The sequence below is a fragment of the Bos mutus genome, chromosome 11 (genome assembly GCF_027580195.1).
Source record: "Bos mutus isolate GX-2022 chromosome 11, NWIPB_WYAK_1.1, whole genome shotgun sequence".
Lineage (NCBI taxonomy): Eukaryota > Metazoa > Chordata > Mammalia > Artiodactyla > Bovidae > Bos > Bos mutus.
In genome coordinates, this window is record NC_091627.1 from 23718155 (window position 1) to 23739075 (window position 20921).

The following is a 20921-nucleotide window of genomic DNA, read 5'->3' on the forward strand; positions in this document are numbered from 1 at the left end:
TCCCCTCTTTCCTAATCCACCGGAAGCTTTCCTACAAAGATACCAGCCTATTGACAGGAAGCTAGAATTTCTCAATTGTCGGCTTTATGCCATTAATTGCAGGTAAATAACATCCTAATATACTTAACAGATGTCTAACTTCTTCAGTATGTGATTAACCTTGCCTTGTATACTTCAAAAGAAACTTCTGGGAATTGGTTTTCCACTGCTGAAAACACAAGCTCTGAAAATCCACACTAAAATTACACGACAGGTCTGACACGAAGGGACCTGCTTCACTGGCCACGTTGGCCTTTGTCCCTTATTTCAAGAATTATCTGAGTGAGGGAGAGGGTCAACCGAGAAATTAGAAACGTGTTACACACAGGACCAATGATGGAGCATTTTCATGGTTCTCCACTCTCAAGATATTTTAAGACAAGAGACTGAGAAGTCTAATCATAATCACTTACTTTTATAAAGTACTTCATAGTTATACAATGCTCCTATGTACATGATATTTTATCTTCATAACAACTGTGAAACAAGCACTTTACTGGCAAAATATCAGCTCAGGTTTTCCTTGATGACTATTTTATGGCTTACCTCAATGCAGAGACGATTTCTGTTACTGCACTCTGCACAATGTCCTTGGGCGAGATGTCAAGAGGGCCCACAGCCACCTCCAGCAGCTGCTGAATCATTCTTAGAGGCTGACCGTCTAAACACATGGCCACGGCTTGATTGTAAACTTTCTCTTTTTCTGACCGAGACAGATCATAGAGGTAACCGTATTTCTGCAGCATTTCCTGAAAACATGGGATTCAACATGTAACTATGAACTAGAAATTACATGAACAGAGTGAACTATACTCAGAAGACTCTCAAACCAAATATACTACAACCACAAACACCACACGGAGGAACACGTAGGGGAAGTTAAGAGCTTGGTTTCCAGAGCTACCAAGACCTGACTGTAAACCTTGCTTTACTGTGTACTAAGTAGTAAGCCACTGTGATCTCAATTTCCAGTGTCTATAAAATGAGAATGAGGACAATCAGTTCTTGTGAACAGAGGGTGTTGTAAACATTTAATAATACAAATATCAGACCTTTAGCACAATGTCAGGCACAAAGCAATGCTCATTAAATTTCTCTATTATTATTATTGTGCTATAAACACATAAGTTAAAATCTATTAAGTATCAACTATGTAAACCCAGGTATTGTATATGTTATATAATTTAATGTTTATAATTATCCTGATAGCTCAGTTGCTAAAGAATCTGCCGGCAACGCAGGAGACCCCGGTTTGATTCCTGGGTCAGGAAGATCCAGGGAAAAGGGATAGGCTACCCACTCCAGTATTCTTAGGTTTCCCTTGTGGCTCAGCTGGTTAAGAATCCACCTGTGATGCAAGAGACCTGGGTTTGATCCCTGAGTTGGAAAGATCCCCTGGAGGAGGGAAAGGCTACCCACTCCAGTATTCTTACCTGGAGAATTCCATGGACTGTATAGTCCGGTCACAAAGAGTCAGACGTGACTAAGCAACTTTCACTTTCATTTTTCTTTCAACTATCCCACAAGGAGCTCTAATTAGCTCCACTGTATCAGAAAGGAAGCTGAAAACCAAAGGTGTTATGCAACATGTCCACAAGTCACACAGTCGCCATTAATGGAGCTTGGGATTAGAATCCAAAGTTATGCTTTCCCCACCACATTCCCCCACTCCACACTGCCAGTCCCTTTTTGAAGATATTGTAAAAACTAACATGACAACAAATAATTTCAGAAATAGAACGGGCCTACCATCGTCCAGCACACAAAATGCGATCACTTGATGGTAACAACACTTTCTAACTTTCACAAGTGCTTCTGAATGTAACTGCTTTGTCTTTCAAACCTTAACTGGACATTTGATGATATCAAAGACTTACTATTAACATTTTTATTGGTAATGTAGTGGTAGTGGTAGTTACATTTAAATATATCTTTTAGAAATAGATATGGAAGGATTTGTGCATAAAATGAAAAGATGACTGGGTTTTTCTTTAAAATGACTCAGAGGAGTAAGGGTAGAAAGGAAATACATTGGTCATGTCTTGATAATGGTGAAAGCTGGGAGTTGAGCATATGAGCTTTCAGTTTACTATTCTTCTCATTGTGATACTTTCTGTATTTAAAAACAAACTACCTTTGAGTTAGGCAACAAAATTACTAGTATCCACAGTGAGACAAGAGAAAACTGAGGTTCCAATGGTCTGTGATTGAAGTTGCACTAACCTTCTTGAGTTTACAATATGGTCTTTCACTGAGTATATAATTAAAGAGGTTAAAATCAAAGCCTGCACTTAAAAGGGTCAATATATTTAAGATTGAAGGTTATTTTCAGCATTTGATCTAAAAGGTGCCTTAACAAAATCATATAATGTCAATTTAGGGACCAGAAGAGGCTCCTGTTAAGGACCATCCATGGCCTAACAACATTCGCAATCAGCTATTCCAAGTGTGCTCAGTCCCTCAGTTGTGTTCAACTCTTTTCAACCCCATGGACTGCAGCTCATAAGGCTCCTCTGTCTACAAAATTTTCCAGGCAAGAGTACTGGAATGGGTTGCCATTTCCTTCTCTAGGGATCTTCCCGACCCAGGAATTGAACCCGGGTCTCCTGCATTGCAGACAGAGTCTTTACCAACTGAGCTACAAGGGAAGCCCCTTAATTGTCAATATTTTTAATATTGTCAATAATTGTAATTATTGATTATACAACTGTAACCATCAGCAGAATAAAATCAAGATTGGTAAGGCCAATTTGCTTCCTATGAAGGCTTCTATATTGCTCATACCATTATTTAATATTATTTATTAGATAGGATAATAGGCACTAAAAAAAATACAAAAATGAAATAAAACTGAAATCAGGCTTTTGGATTCTTCCCATTATCTCCTGGATGAGGGGCTTGCATTTTTGAGTCTCATGTGTATTTTGAAGTATTCCATTTGTTTTGTATTTGGACTCCTCTCCACTGACTGATTTTTCTAGTCAGGAATATATATATTGTTTTACAAGCCAAGAATACAATTCATTAAACACATAAGGTTAAAAAAAAAAATAAAGCAGATCAGTGGCCACTTATAGGTTCATTCACTACAGCATTACAAAGCGAATGGACTATTTTTTACACACCTAAACACTGTTTTTACCTGGGTGAAAACCATTTATGTAGTGATTTGTCAACTTTTTAGCTATAGAAAGTGAAAGTGAGTCACTCAGTCATGTCCAACTCTTTGCAACACCATGGACTATGGGAATTCTCCAAGCCAGAATACTGGAGCGGGTAGCCTTTCCCTTCTCCAGGGGATGTTCCCAACCCAGGGATCAAACCCAGGTCTTCCACAATGCAGGCAGATTCTTTACCAGCTGAGCCACCAGGGAAGCCCAAGAATACTGGAGTGGGTAGCCTATCCCTTCTCCAGTGGATCTTCCAGACCCAGGAATCGAACTGGAGTTTCCTGCATTGCAGGTGGATTCTTTACCAACTGAGCTATGGAAAAGAATATTAAAATTCCCATGATGGTGAATACAGAAGAAAAGCTCCCAAGGCTACAGAGGGTTTCCTTATGCAATCCGAACCCTCTGGTCCCCAAACCTCATAGGGGCTCATGACTCCCATGAGGGGGCCTTTTGAGACTCCACTAGACCAGAGGGTCCCAACTAGAATGAACTAGGAACAACTTCATCAGCCAAAAAAGTCATGTCAAGAATAAATTATATTGGAAAATACACCAGAAAAACAGGATGAGGATACACATTCTTTAAAAAAAAAAAAAATTTCTGAGGCAGGTATGGATGGCTATTTCTGAATTTTTCTGAAAGTCAGGAGAAAAATTTATCATCATTCAATTGGAAAGCAAAACATCTCCCAGCTAGAAATAGAGCATGTTGTGTGTGTGTTGATTGCTCAGTCTCATCTGACTCTTTGTGACCCCATGGACTGTTGCCCTCCAGGCTCCTTTGTCCAAGGAATTCTTGAGGCCAGAATACTGGAGTGGATAGCCTTCAGAGGATCTTCTTCAGGGGATCTTCCCAACCCATGGATTGAACCCCGGTCTCCCATACTGCAGGGGGACTCTTTACCAGCTGAGCCACCAGGGAAGCCCATGGGACTGAGTCACTTTGCTGTACACCTGAAACACAATCCTGTAAATTAACTATATACTTCAACTTAAAAAACAGTTACTGAAAAAAAAGTCTGCAAGACTGAAAAGCCTATCACAACTATGAACATAGCTTTAAAAGACAAACGAAAGAACACACTGATATTATCCGAGTGTGTGAGCATACAGAACAAGTTTGCATTTCATTACCTGCTCACTGTTCTTCAGAGAAATGATGAAGCTGTGGTTGAGGGTTTCCAGGTGTGCCAGTGATTGCTCCAGATGATTCAAGGCATCTGCATAGGTCACCTGAGACCCACCAGCCTCCTCAGTGTCTTCTTCTAAGTTTCTTTTTCTTGGCTTTTCAATAAAATGTCTGACTGCCTTAATAGCCTTTCCAGTCATTTCTTTACGTGCTTCCAGAGACAGCTTTACCAACAATAACAAAAAGAGAGTGAGAGAGAGGAACTGAACAAAGGTAAGAATCACCCTATGTGTTACATGTGATGGATTTAGTAAAGTATTTGTGTGGTAGAGAGAACAAAAGTGAAATTTTAATACATAAACTTTAACGAATAGGACTTTTGCTATACTAGTTTTTCTTCCATGAAGAAAACAAAAATAGGGTGGTATCATTTGCACTATTAAATGCATAAATATAGCTTTTTTAAAAATGCTAATACCCAAAGCAGGTGGTGTCATGGTGAAACATATTCAAATAGATTACTGGTTACAGTGAAAAAATGAGGAGTCATTTCTATAACCAATTCTGATAATTTATTATAAGGAAATAATTCAAAAGAAGAAAATAGTATAGGCATGAAGATTTTAACTGGAATAAGAATATAAAAATACGACTTTAAAAGCAATCCAATTGATAGTAAGAGAAATGGTAACTAGCATATGACAAATCACTTGATAGAGTATATGCAGTCAGTAAGAGTTACAGTAAGAGTACAGCCATTATCACTGTTTGATTGTATCATTATCATAAAATGTTCAATTTTAGGAATCAGAAATCATAAAACTGTATCATGCTTACATTAAAATCTGAACTATACCTGTGCATGTGAAAAGTGAAAGTCGCTCAGTCGTGTCCGACTCTTTGCCACCCCATGGACTATACAGTCCATGGAATTCTCCAGGTAAGAATACTGGAGTGGGTAGCCTTTCCCTTCTCCAGGGGATCTTCCCAGCCCAGGGACTGAACCCAGGTCTCCTGCATTGCAGGCAGATTATTTACCATCTGAGCCACCAGAGAAGCCCAAAAGTGAAAGTGAAAGTGAATGTACCTGTGCCTGAAGACAACACACACACTAGTCGTGACCACTGTTGAAGTGTTGAGGCTACGAGCAATTCTGTTCTTGACTTTCCACATTTTCTATAATAACGTTATATTTACTCATTTACTCACCAGTTGCTTACTGAATTCGGATACGTGACAGTCACTATGATAGGCATGCAATGCTTATATTTTTTCTAATATTTAAAATGTTAAGTTCACTTGGCCTCAAAATACAAATTAAGTCTCAACTTAACCCGTTTTGATAGGCGCACCACATTCTTTGGAGCCACTCTGGGGCCTTTCATGCCCTGCTGGTTTGTGCTGCTCTGAAGCCAGATTTTAGTCGCCTGTCAACTGCTCAAGCACATTTTTACTAGAGCTGTAAGAGGCTTCTGTGTTGATTTAACAACAGCAACAACAACAGACAAAGCATCCTAGGACCAAACCTCACCTTCCTATTACTTCTTAAAATCAGTCATGTTGTGTCTGGTTATTCTGAAAGGTAGGCACAGGCGTCAAATACACAGCACTAACGACCCCAACAGGAGGCAAACCTCCCCTACCCTCCATCCCCAACAGCTGCCTCCAAGTCACTGCACATAAAATTAATGTTTTATAATAGATGGCTGGCGTTTTCTTAGCCTCTTATAGATATGCATGAAAGATATCTTTAGGAAGGCACTGTTTTCACTGCACTGTAACTGTCTGCAAATACAGCTTCAGAACAAGTTCTGCAACCCCAGCACCTATGACATAAAATCAGAAGCCACCAGTGACCAGCAAGGATCGGCTACAGTATTGTCTCTTCCCCTAAATAATCTGAGAATGCCTTTCTGTGACTAAGAAATACAAGATATCCTAGAACCCGTGTTTAGTTCAACAGACCTCCCTACGCCCCCAGTGATGTGGATGGAAAGACTGAGCCCCCCGGGAAGGTAGCTGATACATTTGGGTTCGTGTCGAGTGAGAGAGTGAAAGTCGGAATTCAGGTCCATGGTGACCAAGCCAGTGCTCCCCGTCACTGTCCACCATAGTCACTCGGTCATGTCGGCCTCGTCACAGGATCTGACTGGGTGAGCGAATAAAATCAAGACTTCACAGCCCCACTGGACCCTGTATGACTTGCACTCCAGCTCACCCCACCTCTCTAACCCAGTGTCCTCCTTTCTCCCACTCTCAGCCTACTCCTGAGACACTGACCTCCCTGCAGGCCCACACAGCCTTTCTGCTTGTCGGGCCCTCTGTCTGGAATGTTCTCCCAGGGATCCTCACACTCATTCCTCAGGACGTGGTGGAAAGGTCACATTATACATGCAGTCTCCCTGAGCACCGAGGAAGAGCGGGCACACCCTCCAACCTCACGGGGCCACCCTCTCCTCACCCTGCCTGGCTTTCTCCTCACCACTGGCATGCTGTGCTTCTACTTGCTGTGGTCTTCACTGCCGTCTCCCCAGAGCTCAGAACGGTGCCGCACACACAAGAAGTGTACTGAACATATAAAGGAATGAACGGATGAATGACAACATTTCAAAATGATAGAAGCATGAAAGCAGACTTGTGGAAGCAGGAAAGCTTATGACACGTGTATAACCACTAGTGAGCACTCAGACACAGCAGGAGTGGAAAGGGCCGGATAGAAAATGCTGGGCTTTGGAGGTCACTTACGGTCTCTGACGTGCACACTTTTGGTTGGCTGGCTACTTCTTAGAATCCTTTAAGGGCTGTAAAAACTAGCTTAGCTAAGGGCAGTACAAAACCGGCTGTGGGCTGAATTTGACCTATAGGCTACAATTGACTGACTCCCCAATCTAGAATATTAAAAAACTTTAGCTGGAAAGATGAACTGAGAATGTCTTGACTGCCAGGCTAGCTACAGAATCTGACCTGCAGGAGTTCAGGAGCCACTAAAGGCAATTGGTATTCTGAAGATAATTGCATGGGAACGTTTTAGTCGGTTTTTTAGTTTAAAAACACGTTGTAGATTTTTAAACGTGAAACTACAAGTATCTGAGAAAAACTGTCATCATTTCTCAAGCCTGCCTTTGCCTGTCCTTTCCAAATCAGTTCAGGGTTCACTCCTTTGAGATGCTGTCATTAACATCATCTCCTCCCTTATGTGTTCCTTTTAAAGCTCACCTGTATCAAAGAACCCATCTCACTGTTAAAATTGTCTGGTTACTCGTACATTTCCCCTGACTAAACAGTGTGACCCTTCAGGGAAGAAAATGTGCTTTTTAAAATCTCTGTACCCCTAGCCCTTAATACAATGTCTAGCACATTGTAGACAAACCGAAAATAGCTTCTAAATTACTCAACAACTCTGCTCAACATGAGGGTGTAGGGGAAGAACCTTTAAAAGTCCAATGAAATAGCATGTTCTCAACATGTCTCATGTCTCAAGAAATTTGTGGTCCAGAATGCGCCCAAAGGCTCCCTAGTGTCTTATTCCTATAAGATGGCCTCAAAAGACTAAAATTTATAAGGACATTTTCAAGAACTTGAAACAAAACCTCAGGACTAGATGTATGTTGTCGGGACAAAGCCAGTCAGTGGCAATCAGAAGTCACGCAGGAAAAGGCAGCAGGATGTTAGACACTGGACATTAGGCAGCGAGGCTTTTGAGTTTATTCATGGACAGCCACCCAGTGAAGGTGCTGGACATCTGGCCCCGGGCTGGGTGCTGGTGACACAGACAAAATGAGATCAGGTCCCTGTCCCGGGGGATGCTACATTTTAGCTGGAAAGACAGAGAGAGAAATGGCATTGCAAGGAGGCAGGATCCTTCTTCAAGTGCAGTGGGCTAAACAGGACCTGCTGATGAGGACCTCCGAGGGGCAGTCTGTCTGGACAGGAAGGGAAGGGCTGGGGGGCGGGGGAGTGGGCAGGAAGGTTTGCTGAGGGATTCTGTCTCTAAAGGGAGTCCTCAGGGGTGAGGAGGCATTAAGATGGGAAAGGAAGAACTTCAAGAGGTCCCCAGGTTAAAGGGGGTTGGGGGGATGCTGGGGTAAATGGATGCGACATGGCCTGGATGCCGAGTGCAAGTAAAGGCCCATCAGAGCCTGAAAGAGGGAGAAGGAGCGGGCCAGCACAAAGGGCACGTGTGCTGGGCGAGAGGGCAGCTCTCTGTCACACTCGTGCCTGGGAAGGCGTGCAAGGAAGGAGCTGACACGGAAGAAGGACACAATCAGTGCTGTCGCGTCATGAATGGCTTGATTCAAAATTCACCAAGACAACTTCCCTTGTGTGCAGGGACCTTAAGGCTGATGAAATCTCACCAAGCAGATACTATTTTTCTCTTTTAAAAATGAATATAGTGTGACTTTCAGATAAGGTGGATATTTATAAAATGACAGGTGCCTTAGGAAAAGCCAGATGCTACCTACAGAGTCAGGGTGGGAAAGCCAGGCTTTATCTACCATTCACATTGCTAACATCAACTGTATTAACTAATGGAAAAGTCACAAGTGAATTATTTCACTCACACTTTGGTTTTAACATCACAGTTAATTTGAGAGACTGAAAACATTTTCTTTGACTAATACAGGATAGAGAGCTATCCGTTCTTTCTGGGTTCTATGTAAAATCTCGCTCCACTTTTCTTTCATCTCCTTTTCAAGCACAGACACTCCAGTGCTTACCATGTGCTGGGCCTAGTTTTGGCACAGGAGATACAAAAGGAAATTAAAACACAATCTCTACCTTAAAAGAACATCCATCCTAATGGAAAAACCAAACACAAAAATAAGTATTCATAAAACGTGACAGAAATATAAACTAACTATGCAGGTGCAAGAAAAAGTATCTGTCTTAGAAAGGCAAGAAAGTCTTTACAAAGGAGGTGGCACCTAAGCCAGGACTTGAAGGATGAGCGAGGATTCCTGTGAAGAAGAGGGTGAGGTGACCTTGCAACATGGGGAATTTGTTGTTGTCCAGTCACTAAGTCGTATTCGACTCTTTGCGACCCCATGGACTGCAGCACGCCAGGCTTCCCTGTCCTTCGCTGTCTCCTGGAGTTTGCTCAAACTCATGTCCATTGACTCTATGAGGCCATCCAACCATCTCATCCTCTGTTCCCCTCCTCTCCTGCCCTCAATCTTTCCCAGCACCAGAGTCTTTTCTGGTGAGTCAGCTCTTGGCATCAGGTGGCCAAAGCTTCCAAACATTTCTGCCCAAGACCTGCACACTGTGTGCATCAAATCTCAATGTCAGAATATATGCGTGGGCATGTATGCATGTATTAAAAGCCAAAGTTTCATGAAACAATTTACCCCCTACTGTGCTGCTGCTAAGTCGCTTCAGTCGTGTCCGACTCTGTGTGACCCCATAGATGGCAGCCCTTCAGGCTCCCCCATCCCTGGGATTCTCCAGGCAAGAACACTGGAGTGGGCTGCCATTTCCTTCTCCAATGCATGAAAGTGAAAAGTGAAAGTGAAGTCGCTCAGTCGTGTCCGACCCTCAGTGACTCCATGGACTGCAGCCTTCCAGGCTCCTCCGTCCATGGGATTTTCCAGGCAAGAGTATGCAGTGGGGTGCCATTGCCTTCTCCGAGTTTACAAGCTATTCAAACATAAAAATAAGGATGCAGGTGAATTTTGCTCCTCTGCTTTAACTGTCAATTGCTTATATAATAAAAATGAATCATGGAGGATACAGAGGCCACTTTTTCTTTGCCTTTTCCCTTATGGAATAATCACAGTAATACTATCATTCTTCAGCAAAGTGTAAATGGCCCTATCTTTTGTACTGTTTACTTTCAGCACTGACATAGCTAATACATCCCTAAGTTCTTCAACAACTTGAAGGTCACCTTTATCCTAATGAAGAGGGCCATGAAGAATGTTAGAAACGAGATGTTCCTGCAATCAGTAGTGAAGGTTCCTGTCCACTGGGGCTGTGAAAGCATTCATTCACATTTTCCATTTAAAAATCTTTTCCTATCAAATGCATGCATGGGATACATAACACAAACTGTTATTATTAAGAGCATTTTAAGTAGATCTAATGAGTTTATGTCAAAATCAAGAGTAAGTATGAAAATCTAGATCTTATTCTAACTCTTACAACTATGTTGGATCATTCAAAACCAAACTGAACTGTTGCTAGATGTTTGAAACTGGGCTGAAAGGAATTCAAATGTCATTTTTAGATGTTCTAGGTGACAGTAAACAGAAAGAGGGATAAAGAAAAGCAGAAGGGGAACTGACTGTACTGAGCACCTACTGACACCAAGATCTTTATTCTTGCTATTTTATTTAATCTTCACAGTGTTTATTCAAGGTGTCCGTTACAGATACTGTGCTTGTCTCCCTTACGTCCACTTCATACCTTGTCTAGTAAATGCTGACCATGTCATGGCCATGGGACTGACTCAGGGCTGCCTAGGGTTAGTGCTGATGGAGTCAGACCATTCACAGTAATCCCATACCTCTCACCACAGTGGTTAGTTCAGGTGGTCGGGCCGACTGACGACCAAAAGCCACAGGAATCTGTTCAGGGGTGATGTAACCCCTGAATGAGAGGCTCAGGTTTTCTTTTCTATACGCACGTGGAGCTTTCTTACTCTACCTGCTGTGTATCGATTAGGAAGTGATGTAGCCTGTTTCCATCATTCAGTGCACTGAAGCAAAGAGCCTGAGGGTGAAACTAACACCACAGACAACACAGAAAAGAGACAGAAACTGGCTTGTTGATGACCACTCATTGTTGAATCACCCAACCCCAAAGTCAGCCCCACCTCTGAGCTTTTGAGTTACATAAGCCAGGAAATTTTCTGCTCAGTTAAGCTAATTTAATTGGATTTTCACTTGTGTCTAAAAACATTCTAAAATTAATCTATATTTATATAGGAGCAATTATTATTCCCCATTATGTAGAGGAGAAAACTCAAGAGTCATTTCCCCAAGGTCGAGCTTGATGAGAAATCAGGAAGGTCTAACTATAAACCTGTCTCTCTATTCATCACCATGCTGCCACTCAAAGAACTTCACAACGTGTCTAAGATTCACCAGGATTTAATTTGATATGATGAAAGGCCACAATATTTGGTTCAATTCACTTCAGTCGCTCAGTCGTGTCAGACTCTTTGCAACCCCATGAACCGCAGCACGCCAGACCTCCCTGGCCATCACCAACTCCCGGAATCCACTCAAACCCATGTCCATTGTGTCGGTGATGCCATCCAACCATCTCATCCTCTGTCGTCCCCTTCTCCTCCTGCCCTCAATCTTTCCCAGCTTCAGGGTCTTTTCAAATGAGTCAGCTCTCTGCATCAGGTGGCCAAAGTATTGGAGTTTCAGCTTCAACAACAGTCCTTCCAATGAACACCCAGGAATGATCTCCTTTAGGATGGACTGGTTGGATTTCCTTGCAGTCCAAGGGACTCTCAAGAGTCTTCTCTAACACCACACTTCAAAAGCATCAATTCTTCAGTGCTCAGCTTTCTTTATAGTCCAACTCTCACATCCATACATGAACACTGGAAAAACCATAGCCTTGACTAGACAGACCTTTGTTGGCAAAGTAATGTCTCTGCTTTTTAATATGCTGCCTAGGTTGGTCATATCTTTCCTTCCAAGGAGTAAGCATCTTTTAATTTCATGGCTGAAATCACCATCCACAGTGATTTTGGAGCCCCCAAAATAAAGTCTGACACTGTTTCCACTGTTTCCCCATCTATTTGCCATGAAGTGATGGGACCGGATGCCATGATATTAGTTTTCTGTATGTTGAGCTTTAAGCCAACTTTTTCACTCTCCTCTTTCACTTTCATCAAGAGGCTCTTTAGTTCTTCTTCACTTTCTGCCATAAGGGTGATGTCATCTGAATATCTGAGGTTATTGATATTTCTCCTGGCAATCTTGATTCCAGCTTGTGCTTCCTCCAGTCCAGCGTTTCTCATGATGTACTCTGCATATAAGTTAAATAAGCAGGGTGACAATATCCAGTCTGTTGTTCCATGTCCAGTTCTAACTGTTGCTTCCTGACCTGCATACAGATTTCTCAAGAGGCAGATCAGGTGCTCTGGGATTCCCATCTCTTTCAGAATTTTCCACAGTTTATTGTATCCACACAGTCAAAGGCTTTGGCATAGTCAATAAAGCAGAAATAGATGTTTTTCTGGAACTCTCTTGCTTTTTCCATGATCCAGAGGATGTTGGCAATTTGATCCCTGGTTCCTCTGCCTTTTCTAAAACCAGCTTGAGCATCTGGAAGTTCACAGTTCACGTATTGCTGAAGCCTGGCTTGGAGAATTTTGAGCATTACTTTACTAGCGTGTGAGATGAGTGCAATTGTGTGGTAGTTTGAGCACTCTTTGGCATTACCTTTCTTTGGCATTGGAATGAAAACTGACATTTTCCAGTCCTGTGGCCACTGATGAGATTTCCAAATTTGTTGACATATTGGGTGCAGCACATTCACAGCATCATCTTTTAGAATTTGAAATAGCTCAAATGGAATTCCATCGCCTCCACTAGCCTTGTTCGTAGTGATGCTTCCTAAGGCCCACCTGACTTCACATTCCAGGATGTCCGGCTCTAGGTGAGTGGGAGTGATTACACCTTCATGATTATCTGGCTCATGAAGATCTTTTTTTGTACAGATTTTCTGTGTATTCTTGCCACCTCTTAACATCTTCTGCTTCTGTTAGGCCAGGGAATGGCAAACCACTTCAGTATTCTTGCCTTGAGAACCCCATGAACAGTATGAAAAGGCAAAAAGATACGACATTGAGAGATGAACTCCCCAGGTCAGTAGGTGCCCAATATGCTACTGGAGATCAGTGGAGAAATAATTCCAGAAAGAATGAAGGGATGGCCACAATATTAATGGAGGGAATTTTCCAGATTTTCCAGGGTCAGTGTTAATTTAAAAGTGTTTTACTCTGTTCTCCTCATGGAAATTTTGTCATTTGATAAGTGGCATCAATTCATCATAGTCTTCCCCACATATGGGTGGAATGAAAAACTCGCTCATGAGATGACATACGCTAGGCAGAAAGCTGGTTATACTATGATTAAGGAACTCGCTATGTGATTCAGTGACCAAAAGGTTAAATAGCATCCTCAAAGAATGTTTACAGAAATGCATTATGAAAGCAGAGATATAGCACACATGCCTGCATTACAGTAATTAGCACAAACTGAGTCACTCTCGTGTCCATCTTCATCTCTCCCATAAAATACCACACTGGCCTTCACACTGGAGTTTCCCTGTGTCCAAGCTGGTGCCCTCTGTTTCTTTCTCTGATCATCACCAAGGTGATCTTTCTAAAGCAAGAATCTGAGAATGTCACTATCCAGCCTAAAATTTACGTCTAATAGGTCCATTCTCAGGATAGTCTAAAACCTTTAGCCAGGTAAGCATTCATTCATTACCAGGCTCTTTCTTCTCTCTGTAGCCTCATCAAGATACTTCTATCTATATCATATGTCTTGTAGTCAACTGAAGGCACTAGATTATCCCATGCCTGTACCAAACTGCCACATCTACCTGGCATGCCCCTCCTCTTTTAATTTTTCCCTGCATGACCAACACCCTCATTTATTAAGACTGGACTCAAATACCTCATCTACTATGAGGCCTTTCCTGGGTGGTCCCATCAACTAACTGTTAACCATTTTGAACTCACTGCTACCACATTACAAGTCATCAATCATATCAATTCTGAATCCTTCACTACTATATTTGTTTACCATCTCCATCTGTGAAAAGTTCCCCCTGATGGTAGGCAGAAACAACCAGCATCCTGAGATGGATGCAATTAGACAGGGATCTTCCTTTGGGTACCATTACTTGAAAAGCTTTTGGCACCAGCCAAGTGGAGAGGGCATGACTTTCCATTATAAATCCCTTTACTGCCCAGGCAAGAGAAAGTATTCATAAAATGGCAATTAGAAGATAAATCTGCTTATAAGTTTAAAAGGTACTTAATAAATGAGAGAAGGGATCATAGGATGAACAAAGAATGGAGGAGGAGAGGGGGACCCACATCACTGAAGATTTATGGTTGAACAACGAAAAATTCAGAACCCTGAAGTCAGCCAGGCAGAGAATAACATTTCAGCAGGGAGGTAATTTTTGGATTTTTTGCCTTTCTTTTTTTTCCTAAATGTTAAAATACACTTTGGTATTTGCTGTACATTATTCTAAGATTGCTGATTTATTCTTCTGTCTTCCCCAGGACGTCCACCCCCTGTGAATTTAGAGCCCACAAGCCTCCCAGGAAGGAGTGTGTACTCTTTCTTGTGCTTTATTCATGGAGAAGCCTGCAAGGGCTGCGGAAACACAGCAGCTGAGTGCCTGCCAGACTCCTCCTCAGCAACAGAGGCATCATCATTTATGATTGGATGGCGAACATGGTCTTTCAGCCAATTTTCAATCTTACTAAATTATTACCATAGCCAATTTGAAATAATTTCCAAGCACAAACAGAGAATGAGTTTTCAGCTTGCCAGTCAAGCCAATAATCACGAGTACCCAAGATGGGCTTTTGCAGCCAAATTTCTCAGTCGAGGGAGGCCGTGGGAAGCAAGATTTGGGGAGCAGGCCTATCGACGAATCCTGACTTGGTCACATCTAGCTCATGAGACATAGTCTCATGAGCAGTCTCATGGAGCAGTCATTTAACATCCTTTAGCTTTAATTTTCTTATCTCTTAAAATGATGATAAAAGTATTTATTTCACAGAGGTGGCAGGACAATTCACAGAGTAACATTACAATAAATACCACCTTCCCCTTCTTATAGTATCTTATTTGAGGGCTGGAGGTGAAGAGGAAAACGGTTAATCCACATCCGTTGTTAGCCTAGATGACTATGAAAGACTTTTGGAAGAAAACATTAGTCCCTCTTATTGTTACAGGGTGATGTTGACAGACACTCTAAGGGCCAATTCTCAGGCTGCTTCTTCTACAGGTCACAATACACAGAGTGGATGCCATACCCACAATCCCTCCTTGAGGAAGCAGCCAAACGGGCCTGTTAAACATAGGCTGTCTGCTTGGCAACAAAACTCTTCTGAATCTGACCACAGCTATATTCCTAGCACTGAGAACAATTTCTGATACACAGGAGGCACTGATGGTGTTTTTTCAGTCTTGGATAACAAATAACCCAAATTTAGAAGCTTAAAACATTGATTATCTCACAGTTCCTGTGATTCATGAATCTGGTATGGTTTAGCTAGGTGCCTCTCTGGATTAAGATCTTTCACGAGGCTAGAAATGAACCACTGGTCAGTCCTGCGGTTTCATCAGGTCGCTTGGTTGGGTGGCAGGAGATGCATAACCACAGTTACTCCATGGTGACTGGCATGCTTGGTCTCGCCATCTGGGGCTCTTCACAACAAGGTACATCGGTTCCCCAAGAGTGCATGACCCAAGGAGGGGGGACGGCACCCAAGAAGGAAGCCACGGTCTTGTCAGAACTCACTTTGTAAAGGGCATCCTGTCACTTTTGCTGTACATATTCTGCTTGTTAAAAGTGAATTAAGTCAGTCCAGTCCACACTCAAAGGGAGGAGATCACACAGGGGATTCAACACTGGAAGGTCAAGATCATGAAGGGTCATCGCACAGGCTGTCTTTCCCAGCCTATTCACTGACTCAAAAAACATCTGGTCAATGAATGAACAAAGTAGCCAATGATGCCTACTTGAAGAGATCCTGTGCCAAATAGGAAAACCAGACCGACTTCTAGGGAACTTTGTGGATTTTTCACTTTTCATAAATGGAAAAAGCGCAAGTGGGCAAATAATCAACTTTGGAAGCGTAAAGACGACATAAGACTTTTACCAGGCCAGCCTTTCTTTTCCTTAGAGTCTTGTAACAGGTCATTTTTCATAGGACTGTCTATGTTTTATTTATGAATAAGTTATATTACATCATATTATGCTTCAAAAACTATTGTCTATCCTTTGAGTATTCTACCTGCTCCCTTTATTCTGTGCCTTTGACAATCACATGGGAAAGACAATTTTTTTTTAGAGTTGCTCCTTTTTGCTTATCTCCTAAGCTCCTGGCTTTCTGCATTTTCGTCAAGATAGGATATGCTTATCAAACAAAACTCTCACCTTGGAAAATAGAAGAAAATGGTGCCTTAAATGAAAAGGCATTTAAGAACAGGAATGGAAGGATAATGTTTACAACTGTAATAATACATACAATCTAGCTGAAGGTCAGATGAGAGCAATATATATTGCACATTTAAAAACCCTGAAATAATCACTACTATGTAGCATTAGTAACAAATATATGCCTGGAATATAGAAGGCATTCAATAAACATTTACTGATTATCTCTTCCTTTGAACACACGGCATTTATTAATATCCTTAATGATACTTCTTATATTAAATTATAAATTCATTTGATATGTATTCATACATTTATCCCAATCAACTGTGAGCTTCAAAAGGGCAAGGAGCTTGGCAGTCTTTATTTAAACCTGTTTACAGCACCTAGAACAACGGTACTGAAAATGTGCTCACATAAACAGTTTCTGAATGTATCTGGAATGGATAAAGTCACTCAGTTTGAAATCAAATAAGTCAAATGCTGACTACATCAAAACCAAAGATAAATAGGCAAAATACTGATGAGATTATAGGAGGAAAAAGTATGAGTTAACATTCAGTCACCCTGTAAAAGTGAGTAAACGTAACGCTTTACAGCCAAGTTTGCTAAGTCACTTCACTCGTGTCCAACTCTGCGACCCCATGGACTGTGGCCCACAAGGCTTCTCAATCCATGGGATTCTCCAGACAGGAACACTGGAGTGGGCTGCCATTTTGTTCTCCAATAGTCAAGTTCAGTATGATTATAAAATAGCAACAACAAACACCATTAAAATTTAGGGGGGAAATGGACAGCATATGCATATGCCTGATGCGTACAGCTGACTGATCTTCGACAAAGAAACAAAGGCAATACAATGGAGCAAAGACAGTTTTTTCAACAAATGGTGCTGGAACCACTGGACATGCACATGCCAAAAACAGGAAGGAAAAAAATCAATCTAAACCCGGACCTACATCTTTCACAAAAATTAACTACAAATGGACCTTATACTTAAGCGTAAAACACACAACTAAAAACTTTTAAGAGATCACATAGGAGAAAATCTAGACGACCTGAGTAGGGATATGAGTTTTCAGATATAACACCAAAGACATAATCCATAGAAATAGTTGATAACTAGACTTTACTAAAATTAAAAACTTTTGCTCTGAGAAATAACAATGTTGAGAAAGTGAGAGACATGCTACAGATGGGAAGAAAATATTTGCAAAAGACACATCTGATAAACTACTGTTAGATAAAATATACAAAGAACTCTTAAAACAACAATAAGAAAACAAGCCAGTTAAAAAATGGGCCAAGGACTTTAAAACACATCTCACCAAAGAATATATACAGATGGCAAATAAACATGTAAGAAGATACTGGCTATCATATATCCTCAGGGAAATGTAAATTAAAACACCAGTGAGATACCACTACACACAGATCAGAATGGCCAAAATCTAGAACTCTGACACCATCAAATGCTGGCTAGGATGTGGAGAAACAAGAACTCTCATTCATTGCTGGTGGGAATGCAAAATGGTACAGTCACTTTGGAAGACAGTTTGGAAGTTTCTTACAAAATTAAACACACTCTTACCATATAATTGTACTCCTTGGTATTTATCCAAAGGAGCAGAAAACTTACATCCACAAAGAAACCTACACATTAATGTTTACAAGAGCTCTAATCATAACTGCCAAAACTTAAGAAATGACCACATGTCCTGTGGTAGGTGATCGGATAAATAAACCAGTATATCCACACAATGGGATATTATTCAGCATTAAAAAGAAATAAACTATCATGCCATGAAAAGAAACAGAGAATCTCAAACGCGTATTACTAAGTGAAAGAAGCCATTCTGAAGAGGCTATGGAGCTTATGACTATATGTAGCTATAGTCTATATAAAAGCATAGCAAAAATATGGACACGGTAAAAAGATCAATGGTTGCCAGGGGTTTGGGCGGGGGTCATGAATAGGGAGAACACAGAGGATTTTTAGGGCAGTGAAAATACTCTGATATTCAATGTGGTTAGATAATAATGTCACTATGCATCTGTCCGCACCTACAGAAAGAACAACACTAAGGTGAACAGTAAGGTGAACTATGGGCTTTGGGTGACGATGATGTGTCAATGTAGGTTTATCAATTAAAAAAAAAGTATCTCCTAATGAGGGATCTTGAAAGTGGGGGAGATTATACATATATAGGGGCAGGAACAACTAGGAAACCTCTGTACCTTCCTCTTAATTTTGTTGTGAACCAAAACTGCTCTAAAAAATAGTCCTAAAAAATATGAGAAAGGAACTTTTCATTCAGAAAAGGATGGTCAGAAACAGTGTCTTCTGAGACAAACATGCATTTGACATGCATCCTTTCAATTTAAAAAAATTATGAAGATCAAAAGATCTTCATTCACTGTTGTAATGTATACACAAAGATCAATGTGGACATATACACACACTGCTGCTGCTAAGTCACTTCAGTCGTGTCCGACTCTGTGCGACCCCATAGACGGCAGCCCAACAGGCTCCCCCGTCCCTGGGATTCTTCAGGCAAGAATACTGGAGTGGGTTGCCATTTCCTTCTCCAATGCTTGAAAGTGAAAAGTGAGAGTGAAGTTGCTCAGTTGTGTCTGACTCCTAGCGACCCCATGGACTGCAGCCCACCAGGCTCCTCCATCCATGGGAGTTTCCAGGCAAGAGTACTGGAGTGGGGTGCCACTGTCTTCTCCATATACACACACACACACAGCAGTAATTAGAAAGACATGCATGTAGTTTCTTTGGCTTTAAAGTTAGTATGTTTGATCTTAAATAAACTAAGATCCACTGACTTACATATAAGAAAGTATGTATGCATTATGGAACTACATCAGCTTTAAGGGTTTGGTTTTTTTCCAATACTTTTTACCATTTTTCCATTTTGGTATTAAAAAAAAAAAAAAAGCTGATGTAGTGCCATAATGCATACATACTTTCTTATATGTAAGACAGTGGATCCTAGTTGATTTAAGATCAAACATACTAACTTTAAAGTCAAAGAAACTAAATGGCATGGACCTAACAGAAGCAGAAGATATTAAGAAGAGGTGGCAAGAATACACAGAAGAACTGTACAAAAAAAGATCTTCACGACCCTGATAATCACGATGGTGTCATCACTCACCTAGAGCCAGACATCCTGGAATGTGAAGTCAAGTGGGCCTTAGAAAGCATCTCTACGAACAAAACTAGTGGAGGCGATGAATTCCAGTTGAGCTATTTCAAATCCTGAAAAATGATGCTGTGAATGTGCTGCACTCAATATGTCAGCAAATTTGGAAAATTCAGCAGTTCCCACAGGACTGGAAAAGGTCAGTTTTCATTCCAATCCCAAAGAAAACTAATGCCAAAGAATGCCCAAACTACTGCACAATTGCACTCATCTCACATACTAGTAATGCTCAAAATTCTCCAAGCCAGGCTTCAGCAATATGTGAACCGTGAACTTCCAGATGTTCAAGCTGGTTTTAGAAAAGGCAGAGGAACCAGAGACCAAATTGCCAACATCTGCTGGATCATCAAAAAAGCAAGAGAGTTCCAGAAAAACATCTATTTCTGCTTTATTGACTATGCCAAAGCCTTCGACTGTGTGGATCACAATAAACTGTGGAAAATTCTGAAAGAGATGGGAATCCCAGACCACCTGAGCTGCCTCTTGAGAAACCTGTATGCAGGTCAGGAAGCAACAGTTAGAACTGGACATGGAACAACAGACTGGTTCCAAATAGGAAAAGGAGTACATCAAGGCTGGATATTGTCACCCTGCTTATTTAACTTATATGCAGAGTACATCATGAGAAACGCTGGGCTTGATGAAGCACAAGCTGGAATCAAGATTGCCAGGAGAAATATCAATAACCTTAGATATGCAAATGACAGCACCCTTATGTCAGAAAGTGAAGAAGAACTAAAGAGCTTCTTGATGAAAGTGAAAGAGGAGAGTGAAAAAGTTGGCTTAAAGCTCAACATTCAGAAAACTAAGATCATGGCATCTGGTTCCATCACTTCATGGCAAATAGGTGGGGAAACAGTGGAAACAGTATCAGACTTTATTTTGGGGGCTCCAAAATCACTGCAGATGGTGACTGCAGCCATGAAATTAAAAGATGCTTGCTCCCTGGAAGCAAAGTTATGACCAACCTAGATAGCATATTAAAAAGCAGAGACATTACTTTACCAACAAAGGTCATCTAGTCAAAGCTATGGTTTTTCCAGTAGTCATGTATGGATGTGAGAATTGGACCATAAAGAAAGCTGAGCACCAAAGAATTGATGCTTCTGAACTGGAGTGTTGGAGAAGACTCTTCAGAGTCCCTTGGACTGTAATGAAATTCAATCAGTCCATCCTAAAGGAAATCAGTCCTGAGTTTTTATTGGAGGGAGTGATG

At 41.3% G+C, this 20921-nt stretch overlaps 1 protein-coding gene across 2 annotated transcripts in view; it reads right to left on the reverse strand.

Annotated features, from left to right (window-relative positions):
* NBAS (NBAS subunit of NRZ tethering complex) overlaps positions 1-20921 on the reverse strand; it is a 329480-nt gene that overhangs the window by 58949 nt on the left and 249610 nt on the right. For both annotated transcript variants that reach the window (XM_005891040.3, XM_070379139.1), the window contains 2 exons: positions 4346-4564; positions 586-788 (listed from right to left, as the gene is read on the reverse strand). In XM_005891040.3, coding sequence (XP_005891102.2) covers positions 586-788; positions 4346-4564 — 422 coding nt within the window. The remainder of the gene's footprint in view (positions 1-585; positions 789-4345; positions 4565-20921) is intronic.